Source organism: Saccopteryx bilineata, chromosome 7, assembly GCF_036850765.1.
Source record: "Saccopteryx bilineata isolate mSacBil1 chromosome 7, mSacBil1_pri_phased_curated, whole genome shotgun sequence".
Taxonomy (NCBI): domain Eukaryota; kingdom Metazoa; phylum Chordata; class Mammalia; order Chiroptera; family Emballonuridae; genus Saccopteryx; species Saccopteryx bilineata.
In genome coordinates this window covers 54,048,191-54,069,932 of record NC_089496.1, presented here as the reverse complement: position 1 = coordinate 54,069,932, position 21,742 = coordinate 54,048,191, and the positions used below count along the sequence as shown (strand labels likewise).

The following is a 21,742-nucleotide window of genomic DNA, read 5'->3' as shown; positions in this document are numbered from 1 at the left end:
AAAGACCCACAGGAAACGTTTTCTCTCTCTGCCTCCCACTCCGTCAACTCTCGCTTCTACGAGCTGTCCCCTGGGTCCCGCTTTTTAAAACCGAATGGAGATCATTTCTGCTTTGATTTTTTTTTTTTTTTAAGGGGACAGGGGACGAGGAAAGGAATGAAAGATGTGGCCGCAAAGCAAAAAAGGACACGCAAGCCAGAGAACAAGAACGCTAGAAATACGTACCTGATCGAGTTCAAGGGTCTAAATCCCGCCGGTGGGCGCTCGGAGCTTCAGTCCTCGCACTCTTTTCTAACCCCTCCAGTCTTGGCAAGTGCACGGGCGGGCGAGCCTGTGACAGTCACCTGTGAGCAGGCGACAATTCTCAGTCACCCAGGCGGACCACGGCGTGGGGGAAGCCAGGGCCACCTGCCGCCTCACTCCGACTGGAGGCCAACTCGGTGACAGTGTCCCTGCCCCTGCCACCCAGAGCCCAGGTTTTTTTTCATCCTCTCCTGCATTTTCCTCAGATGCCCCTGTATTCATATAAATAAATAAATAAACATACCGATACCCCATTTCAACGACCAACTCTGCTCAGGTCCTCATCCACTGAAAGCAGCTGTAACACCCTCCTCACTGCGGGTATTATAATGATTCAACGAGCTAATGAGCTAACGTGTGTAAACGCACAAACAAGAAGACCGCCCCCCTCCCTATTTCCAGGCCATTAAGAAACTATCACCTCCCAACAGCTCCCACCTCCTCCCACTTCAAGGACTCCAAACCATTTAAACAAAAAAAATCTTACTCTCAAACCACCCACGAAAGTGTATCCGCCCCAAACCCACTGAGTGAGTAAGTCCTAAGTGCTGAGTGCTCCGCCGGGCGCTGGATGGGGTTGGGGACAATCAGGGCTCCTAGCTGCCCACATCTTCATTTCCCCATATCCTTCTTGTCACTCTTAGCTCCTCTCCACCAGCCAATGGGGAGACCAAGAGAACCCCACTGGGGAAAGTGCAGCCCCAAGCAGGGACCCTCACACAGTCAGAGTCAAAGCTACGACGCCAGCCTGGCTCAGTCCCACCAACGCTGCCCTCAGGACTCTGGGCTGCAGGACATCTCTCTGCACCAGCAGATGTGGTGGAGACCTTTTCCTGCTCACCCACACTAGAGATCACGTCTCCTGGCCCACGTCACCGTAAAGGTGTTCCCAGGACGTGAAATGTTGCCAAGTCTGCTACCACCAAGCAGACGCGCAGGCACCCTTCACGGATTGCTGTCCCTTACGTGAGCTGCCCTGTGGAACTGTCATCCCTAACCACGCTAAGCCCTCAGTCTGTCTCCAAGCCCAAGCAAACATTTAGCCACGGTCCTTCCGGCTCCCAAAGCAATACAAACATGCAAAGAGTAAGTTCAACAGCCTGCAAGGAACAATATGTTTGGGATGTTTTCTAACTTAATGCTCACAAATCTTCTCAGAATCAGAATATGAGCCTTTCCTAGCAAGCTGCGCCCAAGCCACACACAGTGAAGCATGTACAGTCCAAAGCCTTGCGATCCAGAGCCTGCAATCCAAAGCCGCACAAGTCTACCGCCCAGCGGAGAGTCACAGTGAACGGTGACCTTTCATGGTTGAACGGCAAACATAACAATCTGTCAAGGCAAACTCGCAAAAGAGCGGAAGGCACACACTTGCCCAAGAGTTTCACGGGGCATGCTGCTTTAACAGCAAAAAGCAAGAAACTAACCAAATGTCCATCAAAACAGAGCTGAGTCGTGAATCACGATCACTCACGCACGAGAACACTCTGTGATTCTAAAGGGAATGCAGTGGGTGTGTGCATGCCGATATGGAAACACCTCCAAGAAAGAGCTCTTACCAAATAAAGAAGAAAAAAAGATGCGGAACATTGTGTTTAATATGATCCCATCTGCATACATTTTAACAAAGTATCTGAGTGTATCAATCTTTTAAAAATGCAGAGGACTACAAAAGAAGCTTAGCAGTAGCTCCTTCCGCAGAAAGAATCTAAGGTTGGGAGGTCATGAGAGGAGAGAGGCCCTCACATTCTGTGTTATACCTTTTTTTTAAACCATATACATGTATCCATATTTTTGAAAAAAAATTAAAACTATCAAATCCATTATCCATGAAAATAGGTAGCAAGGTCAACATAGGTGAAATCCTCAGATAGTTTAAGAATGTCATGTCCCTTGGTATTTGTCCCTTTACAACAAAGCTTCTAACAATGAATTCAATGTCTCCCTATCCTTCTCACCCCCCACCCCACCCCCACCACCCCATCCTTAAAGCAAAACTAATGAGCTGTGAAATGGCCAAATGGGAGGCCCCAAGGAAGAGAAACACAGGCTGGGATAATCAGGTCTTCCAGGAGCAAGAGCAAGAGCCAGAGCCCACACAGGCCCTGCCTTGGATGGAGTCCGTGTTCTTCCCTAACAGCCGAGAGGTCCTGAGGACAGAGGTTCCGGGGTATTCCTCCTTCCAGCCATGGCCCTGGGACAACAATGGTTGTAGGTGGGCTCAATAAATGGTTGCTAAACCAACTATCGAAACAACTATACAAAACCATGAGGTGTCAACAGAAGGTCACTGTCATCAACTCAACCCCAAGAGAAGTCTCCAATGTGGGCTGCAGTGAGGGGAGAGACCATAGTCAGTAAAAACAGCTCAACTGTGCAACAGCTCCTAACATTTCAGCTCCGCTCAAGTCTTGCAGCTCCAGTTGAGGAAATGCAGCCAACCCGAGCAACTGAAAGTGCACCCTCTTGGGACAGAGGTGAGGCTGGCTTATATAGAAAGGTGTGCCCACACCCCCATCCCCTGATTGGTCCACTTCTATGCAAATGAGGACCTCACAATATGATTGGTCCAAATAGTACCATCCTGATTGGTCAGAATAAAGCCGCTCTGATTAGTCCGTGAAAATGCCAATGAGGATATAGCTGCACAGCTCTGACCAGCCGGGGAAAGTGTTATTAGTCTTATTGGTCGAATTTCGATCCCAGGAGCTCTCTTATCAGGGTTGATGCCGAGGGCAGGAGCACAGAGCAGGAGGCCTGGCAGCCCCACCTCTGGCTTTTCCATGAAATGTCACCAGTGAGTGTGAAGGACTTCTGCAAGCAATGGCTGCTACACTCTGGTTCTGAATTTAAGTCCAGTTAACCACAAGGCATCCTTTTTGGCAGCTATATTCTTCTTGGGGTCAACAAGTGGTAGATGTTTTATTTAGATAGATAGAGATATCATAAAATTGGACACACACATATCCATCTGATGGAGTGGCTACTAAAAAGAACACTAAAGAACACAGACAGCCTCCCAACTTAGAAACAGATCCTACTTCCAAAGTCTGTGTCTAAATGGCTGCGTTAGCATTTAGGACCCTTTTCTCACGAAAATAACAATATAAATGTTGGCTACATTCCCTGTCAAGGCAACACGTTTCCATTTAGCTCAGAGAATGAATGAATCCCCAGTGCATCCTCGAGTTCGGCTGGCCCAGAACGGTTTCCGGAAGAGTCTGGCTTGCCCGCAGCCCACCCGTGAGCAGAAGAGGAATAACCATGTGTCGGGGATGAGGCCTGGTGAGACAGCCCAAGCAGTCAGGACAGACATCCACATCAGCTCGGTTCTGTCATTCATTGTCCTCAAGGATGAACCCGGGCTGCCTCTCCTGGGGTCCCACCACCAACAGAAATAGAACCCAGCCAACACCTGCCAGGCTGGGGCACACACAAAGGTACCCTGGCTGAGGAGGGAGAATTTCTTCTTTCCTGCTCCCCCTTTCTGGCGTAACTGAACTCACGCCGGAGACAAGCATGGGTAGGATCACGCCCTGGTGTGACTAGGAAAAGAAAACAGGCAAGACTGCATCTGGGAGCCCCACCCTGGTTCCACATCCGGCTGAGCTGAGGGGTGGAGATGCTGTGCCCGATGACCACCTGTTCTGTTTGCAGACTCCTGAGAAACCCTCCACCTGTGTCTGTTTTGAGTCAAATGCCGGCTAAGCTAACAGATCTGTCATAGGGGAGGGGGGAGGTGGTGGTAAGGCTTCTATGTTTAAAAATTAGCTCACAAATGAATATATCTTTTTTTCTGAGGGAATTCACAACGTTGCGAGTGATTGTACAAAGAGGACACTTTTTATAAAAGGGGGAAATGGTGACAAGAAGCAGGAAGTTTTCACCAAACTTAAGTAAGCATGAATTCAATATGGTATCCAGGATTGGATCCTGGGGGGGGGGGGGGGGGAGGAGTAGGAAAACTGGTGAAATTCCAATAAAGCCTGAAGTTTATTTAATAGTATCGTGTCCACGTAGATTTCTTTGTTTAGCAAATGTAGCCTCGCAATGTACGATGTTAAACTCGTGCAAACTGAGTAAGAGGTCTAGAGGAGTTCTGTATGAGCTTCGCAGCTTTTCTGTACATCTCCAGCTATTCCCAAATTAAAAGCTGATTACAAACAGACTGTGCCAAAAACAAATCAACCACAAAATTACCTGAAGAGAGGCCCCCAGCTCTGAAAGGCAGAGGGAAGAGACAGCAGCGGGAGCCAGGAGGGCTCATGGTGCACGAGGCCTCCACAGGCCACGTGGTGAGGACCACGGTCTCCATCCTGAGGCTGATGGGCAGCCTCCCGGCACGCCTCAGGCACAGAGGGCACTGGGCAGTCTCCCCAGCCCAGCTCGGGCACATGTGGCAATGGGCAGTCTCCCCGGCACGCCTCGGGCACAGAGGGCACTGGGCAGTCTCCCCGGCCCAGCTCGGGCACATGTGGCAATGGGCAGTCTCCCCGGCACGCCTCGGGCACATGTGGCAATGGGCAGTCTCCCGGCACGCCTCGGGCACAGAGGGCACTGGGCAGTCTCCCCGGCACGCCTCGGGCACATGTGGCAATGGGCAGTCTCCCCGGCACACCTCGGGCACAGGGGGCACTGGGCAGTCTCCCCGGCACGCCTCGGGCACATGGGGCACTGGGCAGTCTCCCCGGCCCAGCTCGGGCACAGGGGGCGATGGGCAGTCTCCCCGGCACACCTCGGGCACAGGGGGCACTGGGCAGTCTCCCCGGCACGCCTCGGGCACATGGGGCACTGGGCAGTCTCCCCGGCCCAGCTCGGGCACAGGGGGCACTGGGCAGTCTCCCCAGCACACCTCGGGCACAGGGGGCACTGGGCAGTCTCCCCAGCACGCCTCGGGCACGTGGGGCGATGCGCAGCCTTTGGCTTGCGGCTGAATGAACCAGCAAGAGCGAGATGACTCCGCCTGCGAGCAGACTGAGAGCGGAGCCGCTGCTCTACTGACCCACAGTGCGCTGGCCGCCAAGCGGCAGCGGGCCAGGCACCTCGAGGTCCCGCTGAGCTGAATGTCGGCCCGGGGTGGGCTGTGAGGATGGCACAGCTCTGGTGAGCGGTGGGGGGGTTCTGGTGGTACGCCCACGCCCCCACCTAAGGCCGGTAGTAGCCCACGCCCCCACCTAAGGCCGGTAGTAGCCCACGCCCCCACCTAAGGCCGGTGGTACGCCCACGCCCCCACCTAAGGCCGGTAGTAGCCCACGCCCCCACCTAAGGCCGGTAGTAGCCCACGCCCCCACCTAAGGCCGGTGGTACGCCCACGCCCCCACCTAAGGCCGGTGGTACGCCCACGCCCCCACCTAAGGCTGACTCCCCGCCAAGTCACACTCTGTCCCCTCTCTGCGGCAGAGGAGGAAAGACAAAGAGACTCAGGCCTCTCCCAAGGTGACTTCCTGCCATGGGTGAGGGGGAACATGAGGAGCAGCAGCCAGGTGACCCCGTGGTTCTGTCACTACGATGTCACATTGACACGGAGGCTTGGCCGGATGTCCTGGCTAACCTTATAGGGAAGACCTGTTCATCTCTGATATTTACAATTTAAACTTAAGTCTCTTTACACCAAGAAACCTTGCCACCAGCTTCTTGGGAGTTACAGGATCATGTCAATTCGAGAAAGAGCAGGAAAAGGCCTTCATAGAGACCTCTGGATTCACAGAAATCAGTTTACCAAGCATTCAAGCCCTTACTGGAAACTGAGTCAAGAATGGTCATCTCCGACTATGGATGTGGGGTTTTTTTTGGGGGGGGGTTCACAATAGCTTTAAGATGAGGTAAGGAAACACTGCCTGACCAGGCGGTGGCACAGTGGATAGAGCGTAGGCATGGAACACAGAGGACCCAGGCTCGAAACCCCGAGGTCACCAACTTGAGCACAGGCTCATCCAGCTTGAGCATGGGGTCACTGGCTTCAGTGTGGGATCATAGATGTGACCCCATGGTCGCTGGCTTGAGCCCAAAGGTCACTGGCTTAAAGCTCTAGGTCGCTGGCTTGAGCCCAAGGTTACTGGCTTGAGCAAGGGGTCACTGGCTTGGCTGGAGCTCCCAGTCTAGGCATGTATAAGAAAGCAATCAATGAACAACTAAGGAGCCACAACGAAGAACTGATGCTTCTCATCTCTCCCCCTTCCTCTCTGTCTGTCCCTGTCTATCCCTCTCTCTGTCTCTGTCTCTCTCACTAAAAAATAAAAAGGAAACGTTACAGGAAAATCTAGATGAGATGCCTGGTCCTCTTTGTGCAAAATCTTTTTGCATCAAAATTAATTTTAGATGGTAACTAGGAAGAAAAAGCATTTATTTGAGCAAAAAGAGCTGCAGCCCAGGAGACATGGATTCAGGTAGCAACCTCTCCCCTTCCCCGTGCACTTGGGAAGAAACAAAGAAAGGCAGATTTATAAAGAGGTAAAAACCACCAGAGTAACTCCCTCATGCAAATGAAGGATTCTGTCTAGGTCCACAGTGATTGGTTAGTTGCAATATGCAAATGAGGGGGTCAAAAACTACAAGGAGGAAGTCAAGTCCGCATATGTCCCTGTAACAGCTGTTCTGGGACGTTTATGGCTCAACACTGAGCGGTTTCAGCAGCAGGTTTAGCAACTTGCAGCTCTGAGTGGTGAAACGGGAGTGCCCCGTCCCTGCACCTTTGTGTCTGTCTCTACGGTCCGCTTATTCAACAACGAGGATGCATTCGTTTTATTTCCATAACAAACAAAGCAACGTTCTAACGATGACATTTTAAAAGGCAGAGATGTCCTTGGCTTGAGGGGTCAGGATAGGCACGACCAGAAGCAGAGGGGCAGGATCTAGCAGGGACACTTGGAGCGAGTGCGGCGGCTTGGTTGGTAGATGAGCGACATAAAAAGCACGCCCGCCCCACTGCTCACCCAGAGTCACCCTCAGTCATCCATCGGTCAGGGCGGCATGCTCCCCGCTGTCTGTCCAACGACAACCCAGGCTGTGGCGACCCTGACGCTCAGCAGGAGGTGACAACTAAAAGCTATCTGCCGGGCTTGCTGTGGCTGGATCACTTCTAGAGTCGAGGGCCGTTTTTACAGAGAACCAAACAATGCCCTGGGGTGTCAGCCTCCGCATCACGGGAACCCAGCGTTGACCGTAAGCACACCCTTCTGCAGCACTGAGCTGGTGAAATGTCCCAGCGCCCAAAACACTCAGTACCGAGGGAGACGCTGAGCGCTCCTCAGACCACATCTCAACGGTCAATGTCCCTATCCAAGCCAATGTCTAAGTGCACAAAAACAGAGGAGGGACACAGTGAGTGGGGAGGGGTCACCCAGGCAGAGGAAGGGGGCTGCCTTCCCCATCCGTACAGAATGGGGCCAACCGAAACCCACAGAAGGAGAATAAGAAAGCTGAGCAAATAGAAAATGGGTGTTGAGCTGACAAAGGATGGAGCGGGGGAGGGTGGCACTGGGAGGCAGGTTAGGGACCAGTGAAAGGGGAGGAAGGGGACGCATGGGACCTGTCACAGTCAAGGTCTGTGCCATCTGCTGGTTTTGGCATGCATCCCACAGGCAAGGCCGTCTGGGGCTGAAGGACTGATGACATGGACAAATACAGGCCCCTTTTGGATTCAGAAACAGCGGTGAGAGAGAGGATACCAGCTGGCCGATTTGAAAAGCTCTGTACAAAACACTCCCCCTCCCAAGGTGAAATTGCCTTCAAAGGCCGGTATCAGCAAACTCTCTCTGGGAAGGGGTGGCAAATGTTTTCTCATTCCCATCTTAAGTGTCTGTCCCTGTCAGGGGCAGCCACCGTTAACAGACATTATTTGACAAACCTTCACACTCACACAGGGTCTCTGAGAGCACACGCCTCCTGCCAGACAGGCATGAGCAACTCGTGTTACAAATGGACTCCGAGGAAGCCAAGTGACGTGCGCAGAAAGAAAATGCTGGAATCCGTTGAAAACGCAAGTCACTCTGGCTCCCACGTTGCCCATTTTCCACCATGGTGACACCACCTCCAAATACTCAGGGAGACCCCGGGTCCCGGGTCCCACCTCCCTCCTCAGGCGGAGTTACACATCACTACACAAGGTCTTCCACAGAAGTAACAAGGAGGCTGGGGAAGCCCTGATCTCCCATGAGTCCTCCCTGGGCCTGAGTCACTGAACCAGGCTAACCCAGACAGGTCACAGAACACTATGGAGACAAAACTCAGGACCTCCGACAGTGCCGTGGGCCACACGGCCGCCTGACAATCACAGGCGAATGCTCCCCCACTGCAGGAATGACAGGCAGCCAGGGTCCAGGCCCTGCACCGTGCCAATCCAAGTCGGGGTGCCACTTTCTGTCTGGGTTTCCTGGTTGTCGCTACAGTAAAAAAAAAAAAAGACAAAGGCTTGACAACATAATTATGATTGTCAATCTTCCTAAAATAAATTAAACTTGGAACCACTCGGGGAGTTGACGGTACAGGAGCATGAGTTAATTGTGTCTCACACAGTGCTTCCCAATGTCTGTGTTACACGCGAAATAATAGATTATTGATCTAGGCTTAATGACTTTGGTGCGGGTTTCAGTATTTCCATTAAGGAAACCAATGAGACAAACTGGACGGGTCAAAGTGGATACTTCTCTCCACACCCCCCCCATGGCTCCTCACACCATGCATCCCACATAAGGGTCCCCGTGCCCACCTTTCATTGTGCTGGTATCACTGTGCTGCCTCCTCCTCCACCCCAACACACACGCCTGTGCACACATGTGCATGCACGCACACATATACACACCTATGTACGTGCACATCTGTGCACACACATACCTGTGCCCAAGCATGCACACACACCTGCACGTGTGCATGCACACACACACACTCACATATGCACACTCACAACTGTGCACATACACACACATCTGTGTGCATGCACACACACACTCACACATGCACACTCACACCTGTGCACATACACACACACCTGTGTGCATGCACACACACATGCACACTCACAACTGTGCACATACATGCACACCTGTGTGCACACTCACATACTTGCACACATGTGCATACATGCACACACCTACCTGTGCACACACAGGCTCACTCACACGCAGCCTGGCACCCAGGCACTAATTACTTCCAGACCCTGGAACCTCAGAGCCGGGCGGAGGTCCATCCTGTTCGCCATCACAGGCTGCACAGGGCACAACTGAGGATGCCGTGCAGAAAGACCACGCGGTGACAGGCACGCCCTGGAGGAACGCATGTCAGCAACCCTGGCGGTGACCGGCCCTGCTCACACTTGACAACCTCAGATATCTTTCCCTCCCAAGCTTTAGGGCTGTTTTCTTCTTTCATTTTTTTTTTTCTTGCATTGTTTTTAAATTGTATTTATGGGGATGGCATTGATTAATAAAATTATACGGGTTTCGGGCGTACAACTCTATAATGCATCTTCTACACACTGCACTGTGTTCACTTCTCCCAGCACCATGTACCCCCCGCCTCCCCCCCCTCTACCTCCCCACCCTTCCCTCCTGCAACCCCACACTGTACGGTCTCCCCAACCCTGTGATTTCTAAAACGCAAACGCTTACCCAGAGGGCACGGCCCAGACAAAGGCACCCCTCTTCACCCATTTACTGCTGACTAACCAGAGAGGCTCTAAACCAGGAGTCCCCAAACTTTTACACAGGGGGCCAGTTCACTGCCCCTCAGACCGTTGGAGGGCCGGACTATAAAAAAAAACTATGAACAAATCCCTATGCACGCTGCACAGATCTTATTTTAAAGTAAAAAAACAAAACGGGAACAAATACAATATTTAAAATAAAGAACAAGTAAATTTAAATCAACAAACTGACCAGTATTTCAATGGGAACTATGCTCCTCTCACTGACCGCCAGTGAAAGTGGTGCCCCTTCTGGAAATTAGGCAGGGGCCGGCAAAATGGCCTCAGGGGGCCGCATGCGGCCCCTGGGCCGTAGTTTGGGGACCCCTGTTCACTTTACATCTTGTAAAGTGGCCCATTAATTCTCACAAAACACACTTAAAAACGTTAGATATCTACTACGTCACTATGGAACACAGCACCAGGCTAGAGGAAGGGTGTGGGGTCAGAGAGCCTGGGGACAGGAGCTACCAGGGACTGCAGAGCATGGTGACTAAGTGAAAGGTTGGTTGGGATTTCAGTTCCAGCAGGGGTTTTCAGGGAGGGAAGGGACAGGCTGGAGGGGGGTTTCCAAAGGTCACACAGGCAGCGGGAGGGGGGCTGTGCCCCGGAAGGATGACCTGGAGCCAGGCAGGTGCAGAGGAGACAGAGATCTGGGAGGGGTGCATTCTAGAAAGCTGCAGAACTCGGCGGGACTACAGAGGACGCAGAGAGGGTGAGCCTGGTATGGCCACCATTCCTGAAGGGGTGGCCTGGGTGGCTGGGGGAGGGGGCCCTGGCTGAGGCAGAAACCGGGGGCACCCTCTGTGGCAGACACAGGACCCCAGAGACTCGGGGCTGCCCTGGCGGGCATTTCTGTCCAACCATTAGAGCAATACAGGGCTGCAGCTCGAATTCTTGGGCCAGAAATACAGATTTGAGACACAATGAGCACAAATACTGTCAATGAAGATTTAGATGCGGCTGAGACTTTTCTCAGGCCCTTTCAGCGAACAGGAAGAGGAGGAAGCCGTCCCATCGAAGGAGCACAGAGGAAGGGCGACAGGAAAAGGTCGTCTCCCCACGGAAGCGCTGTCTCCAAGGAAAGCCACCCAATACCGCTGCTGATCCAAAGGACAGGTGCATCTCAAACACAGGCTACACAGGGAAATACACTTTCCAGAAGTCTTTTTCAAAAATGATCAACCTGTCCACAGACTTTGGAGAAGCAAAAAAGGGGAGAGGGAAGCCGTAAAAGCAGGGAGCGGGGAGTGGAAGGCAGGGAGGGGGCGGAGGAGGCGGGGTCCTGTGGCTCCACCCCACCACCGCCTCCACCCCACTGTGGGGACTGCTGCTCCCTCTCTGCCCGCCCCCCGGCCCCCGCCAGCTCCAACACCCGCCCTGAGGGACGACACAGCAAAACAGTCATAAGATGGTGACTTGGGACAATCGCTAACCTCTGGTGCCTCAGTTTCCCCACGCTAGAAGCAAGAAAAAACAATTCCGACTGTTTTTTTTTACTGCACACGTGACTTCTGCTAAATCACTTCACTTTCCAACCTCAGTCTGCCCATCTGTGAAGTGGAGTGACGATACTAGCCAGGTTACTGAAAGGCATGCAAGTATGGTGGCATCAACCGATGGTCGGTCATTGGCGCCAATTCAACGTCAACAGGAATCCCCAATTTGGGGGGCAAGGTGAAGAAGGGAACTTCACTCGGTGCAAACAGCTCCATCTGGTTACAGCAGCTCAATTACAAAGCAGTACAGCTGGGGAACAGCAAGGCTGTGAGGCTGCCCGGGGGCCAGGTGGCCATCAGGTGAGGCCTCTCTGCAGATAGGCAGCTGTACCCCACCTGCTCCACTCTGCACCCCTGTCTCCAGTATTCCAAGCGCTCCTCGAGCCACTGGGGAGCTGACTTATATACACAGAAGTCCCCGTCCCTGGTCCCTGATTGGCCCATCCTCATTCAAATGAGGACTACAAATGCTCACAGTTTGGGGCAACCAAAAGGTGCTGTCCTGATTGGTTAGAATGGAGCCACTCTGATTGGTCAGGGAAGATGCTGATTGGGCTATCGCTGCACAGTTCCAATTTAGAAGGGGAAAGCCTCAGTCTATTGAACGCAGTACAATTCCAGGAACTCCTTTATAAAGGGCTGGCTCCATGGCCGGAACCTAGAGCAAGCAAGCAGGTCAGGACGGGAGGCAGGCAGTTCGCTGCAGGCTTCTTTCTGCCTGCAGTGCAGACTGCGTGAGAGGCCTTTACTAACTGGCTGCTAGGCTCCGCTTTGAAATTTGAGCTCAGTTAGCCAACAGGAACCCTTCTTGATCCTTGTCTTCTTTTCTCAGAGCCCACGGTATGCATGATGCATGGAGAACAGTGCCCAGTGCATTGTGGGTGCCAGGTAAGATCCTGCTGCTATTGGTGGCAGCGCCATCTTGGTTCAGTGCACTGTTATAGATGGTCCTTTCCTAAGTTTCAAGGTATCCAGAGCTCTCGACTCGCCTCATTTCCCCACTCCTCATTATTAGATTGTGTAGCAAAAGGCCTGACTGTGGTGGCGCAGTGGATAAAGCGTCAATCTGGAAACACTGAGGTTACCGGTTCAAAACCCTGGCTTGCCTGGTCAAGGCACATATAGGAGTTGATGCTTCCTGCTCCTCTCCCTTCTCTCTCTCTCTCTCTCTTTCCTTCTCTCTCTCTCTCTCTTTCTCTCTCTTTCCCTCTCTTTCTCTCTCTTTCCCTCCCCCTCTCCTTTCTCCCCTACCTCCTCTCTAAAATAAAAAAATTAAATAAAAAATTAAATTGTGTAGCAATGGCCAATTACTATTACGTTTCCCACGAGCAGCACGCCGTTGGCTGAAACCATAATTCTTTTTTATAGGTTTAAAAAACAAAAACAGACCTGTGGTGGCGCAGTGGATAAAGTGTCAACCTGGAAATGCTGAGGTCACCGGTTCAAAACCCTGGGCTTGCCTGGTCAAGGCACATATGGGAGTTGACGCTTCCAGCTCCTCCCCCCTTCTCTCTCTCTGTCTCTCCCTCTCCTCTCAAAAAAAAAAAAAAAAAAAAAAATAATAAAAAAAAAAATTTCACTCACCAAACCTCAACGTAAAAAGCCCCCCCCCCCGGACCTCAACTAGACTGTGCCCTGAACTTGACCATGGTGGTGTCTTCATCTTCCCAACCTCTAGAACTGTGAGAAATAACTTCCTGTTGTTTAGAAGTTACCCAGTCCGTCAGTGGTATGTCGTCACAACCGTCCACACCGACTGAGGCACCACCCACACGTGTAAACTGACTACCATCCTGTGCTTCAAGGGCCACAAATGATTGATTCCGAAGCTGACTCATAAGATATGATCTCTTTGTTCTGGTCAGAGGCTGTTCTCCTGTCAAGAGCTTGCAAGTATGCCGGTGTGCTTCCTGACATAATCTCCCTGTTTATATTCATGGCCTCCCCGTCTTCACGGAGCCCTCGACTCCTCACCTCGACAAGAGAAAGTCACCACTTCCTAACCCCCAGTCACAACAGCCTCACGTAGGCCCAGGCTGGAGGGCTGTACAGCGTGAGGGCCAAGGACAACTAAAGGCAGACATCTGCTCCCTGGAGCCTAGACTCCCAGGAGTGGAACCTCCCCTCGCCGAAGGCAAACACTTCAACACACCTAACGTCTAAAGCTGAATTCTGACTTTTGACAACTAAGGGTATCAGTGTTCTTCCCGTCAACTCTCCACCATTCATCTCCATCCAGATGTAAGTCGCCATCTGTGATCGAGCCCTGTTCAACATTTTTATTAATCAGTTGGATCAACGGTCTGACAATCAGATCTGTACAGGGCACAAAACCCACAGCAGAGGACACAGTACCACACAAACGGACAGCAACATGGCCTCCTGGGTCTCACAGAGATGTCCCGTCTCATGAAGTCTATCAAAATCGAACGATCTGGCAGTGAAGCCACTCAGAATAACCCAAAAGATGCCCCAAGGAGAAAGATATGAATAAAAAAAGACCAAGACAAGCTGGAGGTGGAATTTGATTACCAGCACAAATAACTGTAGGGGGAAAAAGAGAGGGAGAGAGAGAAACCCTACTATAGGATCATGCCACTGACTTCCCATGTCAAGTGAAGACTAGCCATTAGACGCATCATAGACTTTTGTCAGGAAAATGGATGTCTCCCCCAGCCCCACCCCCAAAACTGGTACTTAGGATAAACTTACTTTTATACTTTGGGCTCTTTTAAAAATAAAGTGTGAACCAAACTTTCCACCGTTAACTACGGAAGTCAGACCCCTGTTTTATGTACATTCACTTTGAGCGGCCTTCTTTCGAGGACCAATTCCCTTCTGACAGGGGGGATTTCCTGAGCGCTGTCCCGTGGGCAGTTTTCAGAGGACAGGTGTGAGGATGGTGCTGTCAATCCGAACCACGTGGTCTTGGGGGAAATGAAGGAAGGAAATGGAGCCTGGAGAACACATGGGGACCATCCCAGCTGTGTTCAAAAGCTGAGGGGCTGTCCCTGTGATCTGGTTTCTTCCAGAAAGCCCAGGAGGACAACAGGTCGAAACAGTCCTTTCCCCTCCATGTCACAGAAAACTTGAACACATGACGTTGCCGGGAAAGCTGATGCTCTTTGGAGTGCTGTGTTTCCATCACTTGAGGAGTCCATGAGGACCACCCCAAGTCCTAACACAGTGCGCAGAGCTAACCGATGACCTTCCCTTCTCCTACCCTAGACCTCTTCCCCGGGACCGTGACTCACTCATCTCTTTACCCAGTCCAATACGGACTGAGTCCCGACCCTGTCTCACGCCCTGGGGGTGCTCCGGTTCACAAAGTGGGGCTGACCCTTTGCCCCCATACTGCTCAGATGGCAGAAAGCAAACCCCACGATGTTGTGAAGGTAACAGACACTGAGCAGGGAGGAAACTGCTCAGAGCAAGGGGGCCGGGAGGGGGACTGGGTTGGAAGGCTGGAATCCTACAGAAGGGGGTCAAGATAGGCTCGTTGAAAGGGTGACATTGGTGCGGACTCGCCGGGGAAAAGGTAACCAGGGAAATGCCCTTGCCATCCACGGCTAGAGAAATCCCAGGTGGTCATGAGCCCAATCCAGGTCCTTCTCAAGTGGCTTAGGCCGGAAGAAAGCAGAGCCAAGTAGAGCCCCGAGTCTGGGCATGAGGCCCCCAGGGCCTCCCAGCACACCTGGAGCCAGGTTCTCCACATGGCAGAGCAGGCTGTCCCCCCTGTCCCTTCCTCACTGTCACCTCTCCTGTCCTCTGCAGACACCCAGCCTCCCAGGGCTTCCGGAGGCGATAAGCTCCCTACACTCTTCTTTCTCATTCACATTGCATGTTGCTCAGATTCCAAAAACTCTCAAGAGTGGGAGTGTTGAAAAGGTTTATTTCAGAAAATTGGCACCCGAGGGCTGTCATATTCTCTGGAATTCCAGGACATGAAAAACATTTGGCACGAGACAAAAAATAAAGATTAAAAAAACCCCCATTGAAACATGACTTGGTTCTAATGTCAAGACTCCTAGATGTCCACACGCACAGGATTGGATTAAACTACTCAGCAATCCTCTTACTTTCCCCAGTTTTAAAAGACAATCGTCACAGCCCTGGCAGGGTAGCTCTGCTGGTTAGAGCGCCGTCTCTACCCGCCAAGGATGTGGGTTCCTACCCTGACCAGGGCACACACAGGAACCAACCAATATACCAGTAGAATGACAAATCGATATTTCTTTCTCTCTCTCTCTCTTCCTCTCACTCTAACATCAATAAACAAAGATAAACTTATATTAAAAAGGAAAGATAATGTTCACTTTCCAACCCTTTCTAAGAGAAGACTGCCCTTTCTCTAGTCTGAGAAGGGCTGTGTTCTTTTGCCGGGACAACTTTGAAACACACGGCAGCCTTGCTTCAAGATTCCTAGTTCAAGGACAATCAAAAGATACTAACACCAGTCCCTTGAATAAAAACTAGTGAGTCTGTTACAAAAGCGTCCACAACCTGCCTCTAGAAGGAGATCGCAGTGACAAGATCTAGGAGACAAAAGCCCACGGGAGGAGCGTAGGCCCAGGGTCTAATTACTCCCCAAGTTCAGCTAAAGCCCAGTCAGGCCTGAAAGGGCTTCTCCTTTCTGTTTCTAAGGAGCCGCAGCGGCCCCGCGGAGGCGCTGGGAATCACCTCGCCAGGCCAGGACTCCCGCGGAGCCGCAGGTCCAGGACCTCCCAGGAGCCAGCTGGCAGGCGGAACAGAAGCACAGAACTCGGTGACGCAAAAGGGCGTCGGGGTTCCCCCGCTCGTGGCCGCACTCACAGCCCGGTGCTCGGAACCCGCACCGCTGGCGCAGGCGGGGTGACTGGGGGAGGGGAGAGAGTAAATAGGGCCCTCACTGACTCCTCCTGCAAGTCACAGCAAACGCCGAGTTCAACACAAAGGAGAGAGAGGTCACCTCCGTAACCGCTCCCAAGAAGGCTCCCTGGGGAGGGGAGGGGTGCTGTCAGCGCCCAGCCACTCCTATTAAAGTCCCGTCTGGGTTTCAGTATGAGTGAAACAGGGCCTCGGTCCTGCAGGTGCCTGTGGGCCCACTTACAGCCCCCTCCCCCCCGCCGTTTCATTCTCCAAGGTGTCAGAAGTTGCTAAATTAGACGGTTCCCCTAAGGACTAAGGACGAGTGACTGCGTTCCTAAAGGTCGAGCTGCTGGCTTCCCAGCAGACGGGGTAACTACCGCCCCAGGTGGACCATCGGCCTCCGGACACCGGGTGTGTGCAGACTGTCTCCCCTCTGCCCTTGCAGTCCGGGAGGCAGCAGCTCAGCCCGGCCAAGTGGCCCCACGGCCTGGGCTTTGGTCTCCAGCTCCCGGGCCCTCACCAGCAGGGACCCTCTGGACAAGTTCTCTAACACCTCCCATTTGAAATCCAATCAGGGAGAAAAGTAAATGCCAGGAGGATTAAGGAGCTGATGTTTGTCAAGTGCTCAGACAATGCCTGACAGAGAGGAAGCCCTCTAAAAGTGTTTCCGAGTGAAAAAAAACAAACATGCAGTCTATCTGTCTCACTGAGAAGAGGGTTTCTATAAAGGGATGACAGCTTCAGGTCCCCCGTCTCTTGTGACCCTGGGTGGTACAAGCTGGGGACAGTGCTAGAGGGCTGGAATGGAGTAACCACTGTCATCAGGGTCCCCTTCCTTCCAGGTGGTTTATGACCAAGTACCAACTACAATGAAGCCAGCTCAGGCAGAACAAAGAGACAAAGACAAATATCCCAGGTTGCAGTGGGCTGTCGGAGGCCATCAAATGTCTCCCTCAATTGTGGAGAGCCCTTTGCCCCCCCCTTGCACACACACACACACACACACACACACACACGGAGTTACAGTAATCTCGCTCACTTGTGTACATGATTCAAGACTTCACAAGCATCAGAGGTGTTCTGATTACAACACATTTTAGATGAAATTCAGAGCAACCAAGTTACAAAGGGGAAAAAAAATCAGCATCTTGGATTTAGATCTCCTGCATAAAATGCCATGTGATGAATTAATTATAAAGAGGCCCCCTGAATTCCACAGAGACACCTCGGGGTAATAATCATCGGGTAGACACGGGCTCTGACACGCTGGCCGGTCCAAAACGAAAATTACCAATCAGCCAGCTGTTTGATTTGGTGGCAGCCTCAGCTTAGTCATTTGGGTGTCAGTGTTGTGACAGTTGTGCTTTGAAGATCTGTCAACATTTCAGACAGGATCTGATCCCTCTTCTTCAATGAGACATTCCTATGCAACATAACAAAAAAAAACACACAAAAAAACGGAGTCCCTGAGGCACTCCAGCCTAAAAAAAGGGCACAGCACCACACACACATACTGATGACCAGCAGAAGAAAAGCCACAGAATGCTGGACATTTTTATCCTGGGCTGGTTTCAAAAGCGGGTAAGGGTGGGCCCTGGCCAGGTAGTTCATTAGAGCGTTCCCTAGCTTTCAGCCAAGGATGCAGGTTTGATCCACAGTGGGGGGGGGGGGGGGGGACAAACAATCAGTCAATTAATGCATGGATGGGTGGAACAAATTCATGTTTCTCTCCCTTCCTCTCTCTCTAAAAAATAAAAATCAATAAATATTTAAAAGGGGTAGGGTGGGGGTGGGCATTGCACGGGTAGGTTCAGACACATGTCATTCTGGATAAAGAGTGGTCTCAGAGTCATTTCTCCATTGTGTTGGGTGACTCACCGACAGGAAGTCACTCCTAAAGTTTTAAAATTCTGAACAAGTGGAAAGAATGCAAGCAGGGAGGCACACCACAAAGAATTAAAATACCAAGCCAGGGGGTCATCAAGAACGCAAACATCAAGTCTTTGCTGTGGCGGAGCCTGAGGCAGAAAACTTTTCCACCAGCCTCCCTTTCCAGGGGGCTGCGACTTCCCTCCCAACATCCTGTAACAGATGTTTCTAATTCAGACAACCAAGTAGTCGGTTCCAGCACTAGCACCCAACTATGAAGGACTTTTACCACCTCCTAAAATAGAAGAGACAGAAAGAGAGGTTACGTTACTCAATACCTATTAAGGGGGGGTGGGGGTGGGGGGGTGTTCAGTTAATTTCTTGTAAATTTCCTTCAAAATAAGGAAGTTGAGCAAAGAGTGGAAGGAGCCCCTGAATTCAGACTCTACACCCAGGAAGGGCACACTATGTAGTTTACGTGTTAAAGAGAACCCACTTCAGAAAAGGGGCACGGGGGTGGCCGCCCATCAGAGATGCCACTTGCGGCAGGGGACAGCCCGGTCTCCACGAAGGCTACGGTCACTAGGCGCTTCCACCCTCCCTCCCTCTCCAAGTCCCCTCTGAGCTTCAGCCGCACCGTCACCCAGCTCCAGGGGGACGTTCCTCGCGCACCTGCGGCCAGCAGGGACGTCCCCTCCGGCCGCCTCCCGCTCTTCCCCAGGCACCCCGGGACATTTTCTCACAACTACTACACGTCGGCGCTGGCACCGCGACCCTCCCGCGGCCCACCCATCCCGACTCTGCGCCTGCGCCTCTCCCGGGACCCTCCCCCCTCCCACGGGGTCCGAGTCCCCTGCGGGAAGGGGACAGGGGTTGTGTAGCGCTGAAAGCTGTCTACTGGGCCCCCCGGCGGGCGCTTGAAACTAGAGAAATAAGCCGCCTCCGGGGCTGGGGGGCGGGGTTGGGTGGGGACAGAAGGAGGACGCAGAGGCGCAGCGGAGAGGTCGGGGGCCTCCCTGTCACCGTTCCACGTCCCAGCACCGGGACAAGTGCGGGACGAGGGGGCAGCGGCACTCGGCCGCCCGACCTCTCAGGGTCTCGCAGAGGGGTCCCGAGGCGTCCCCGCGCTGCGCCCCGCTCGGCCCCGCATTGTTCGCGCTGCCCGGGCTCCGGGGGCTGGCGCCCAGGGCGGCCCCTACCTCCAGCAGCAGCGCCAGCAGCAGCGCCGCCGCGCTCCGGAGCAGGCGGCTCATGGCTCCGCGTCCTCTCCGGGCGCGCCCGGCGCTCGCGTCGCCGCCGTGGGGCAGCCGCACGTCCCCCGTGCTGGGCTCCAGACCGGGTGGCTGGCGGGCGGCGGGCGGCGGGCGGGGACCGGGGACCGGGCCGCCCTCGCCACGCTCCGCCCCGCGCCCCGCCCTCGACCGGAACGCGCTGGGGCGCGCGCCCGCGGACACCTGGAGCCCGGCCGGGGGCGCTCGGCTGCGGGGCCGCGATCTGGAGCTGAGAAACTGGGCCGCGCGAGTGGCGGGGAAGCTGCCAGGGGTCTCCTCCGGCAGCCAAGGCCGTGCCGTCACCCCTGAATAGACCCAGGAAGGCTTTCCAAAGGAGCAGTGCCCGCGGGGCGTGGCTCGTTCTGGAGGGAGGTGGCTGTTCCATTGTTCCTTCTTGTCTTCCCTTTCCCTCTGAGTCCTGTGAACCGGGGCCACGTACCCTACCCACCCGCGATGGCAAGGACAGCCCAAGGTCGTGGGAGGCAGACTAACAACAGAAGGCTTCCTGCGCCTCGTCACCTATTTTATCAGGGCTTTTTACGCCAGCGCCCTGCTGCCCTGGCCTGGCCTGGCCTGGCCTGGCTTTCACCACGGTGACCCCGCAGTGAATGCGGTGCCCACCACCTCTGCAGAACCTCCTCCCACCCCCACCGCCCCCTCCCACCGTACTGTTTTAACACCGTGGCCCAGGTTTCACCTCTGTGGTGCACTTACTCAACAAGCATTTGTCGAACTTGTAAGGCGGTACCAGAGCCAGAGCTGGAGGTAGAGCATAAGAAATGTGCCCGAGTCTAAAGAGAGAGAGAGTCACTTACACAGTTGTGGTAGGGACTGCTGAGGGCAGAGACAGGCAGGGCCCAGGATAATACTAAAGGGGCGGAAAGGACAAGAACCCACCTGTGAGGAGAGGTGGAGGGCGTGGGGTCCTGAACATAGATGTCCCCTAAGGCGGGTCCCAAACACTTTCCAACCTTCAGTGTGTGATTTACAGTAACTAGAGATGGTATGGGGTGGGCTGGAGTGAGGACAATGTCACAGTGAGGAGTTTCTTGTCTGGGGCCTGTGGCTGTGCCTCTGGGGGGAGGGGGGGGTTGGGAAAGAAAACTGATGTCCCAAAGGTGTGCTATCTGAAAGGCAGGAGAGCCATGGTCCGGGCTCATGTAAAAAGTGAAAGATTAACCTTTTATCAGGGAAACTACAGGCCCGGGACGGGACTCGCACCAGGGCCTGCCCGTTGAGGAATCAGAGCCATCTGCTGTCGATGGCTGGCAGTGGACACTCCAGTCTCTGGTAGGACGGGGGTTGTAATTTCGTCCGAACCAGAGCTTTCTCTTGTATCAAACCAGCAATGGTTAGATTTCCAATCTCGTGTTACTTTTTCTGGAGCCAATTGTTGGGCTTCTCTGGCTAGTTTTTCTAAATGACCAGCTGGGGAATTACCCCCTTGGGTTGTGACAGAGGTGTGAGGGCTGCCCGTGCATACAAGGGCAGCATTCCCTGTGGAAGTGTCAGCCGTCAGCTGGGCGATTTCCTTCTGCTTTGCAGAGTCAAATTGAGGATGCCCTGGAGTAGTAAGCATAGCAACGGCAGCAGGTAAAAGTACAGCATCCAACAACTCCTGAACTTGGGGGCCATTTTTTTAAAAATTCTATTTCCAGTAGAAGTAAGGAAGCCACATTCTTCCCATAGCATTCCAACGTCATGAGCTGCCCTACTCCAAAGGCATATCGACTTCGGTATCTATCAATGCCGGCAGAGCCACCTGTAAGCCACGAGTGATCAGCTTTCCCCAGAGGAGTCTCCGGCACCCGTCACCAGGAGTCAGAAGGTGAGGGGTCAGAGTGGAGCCGTCAGGAGGGGCTTCACGGGTCTCACAAGAGAAGAGGGCAGCCGCACTGCGGTTATGACAACCCCAGGAAGGATTTCACAGGAAGCCAGGCTGAAAGATGCTGGGTACGGTGAGAATCCAGGGGACCTTCTACTGCACGGGACACAAACATGATGAGAAGGGGTGGCGGAACAATGCCCTCTTTGGCCTTAACCAAGAGGTCAGTTGTAGCAACGGCTCTAAGGCAGGAAGGGTCCAGCAACTGTTTCCTCCCATTCCAGTACCACGCACTATATTTTAACTGGTGCCCTCTTTCTTCCTTTGGAACTGACCTCCTTACCCAGAAATAACCAGCTGCCACCAGGTGTCCCTCCTCCCTCATCAGTGAGCACCACTTTGCTCTAATGGCAAATCAGAGACAATGCAGGCAGCCCCGAGATGCCTC

The 21,742-nt window shown here is 53.2% G+C and overlaps 1 protein-coding gene across 1 annotated transcript in view; it reads right to left on the bottom strand.

Annotated features, from left to right (window-relative positions):
• The window catches only part of VOPP1 (VOPP1 WW domain binding protein), a 47,636-nt gene extending 27,768 nt beyond the window's left edge, over positions 1 to 19,868 (bottom strand). The window contains exon 1 of the mRNA XM_066239440.1: positions 19,398 to 19,868. Within this exon, the coding sequence (XP_066095537.1) occupies positions 19,398 to 19,451 (54 nt within the window). The 5' untranslated portion in view covers positions 19,452 to 19,868. The remainder of the gene's footprint in view (positions 1 to 19,397) is intronic.
• Positions 19,869 to 21,742: the final 1,874 nt, after the last annotated feature.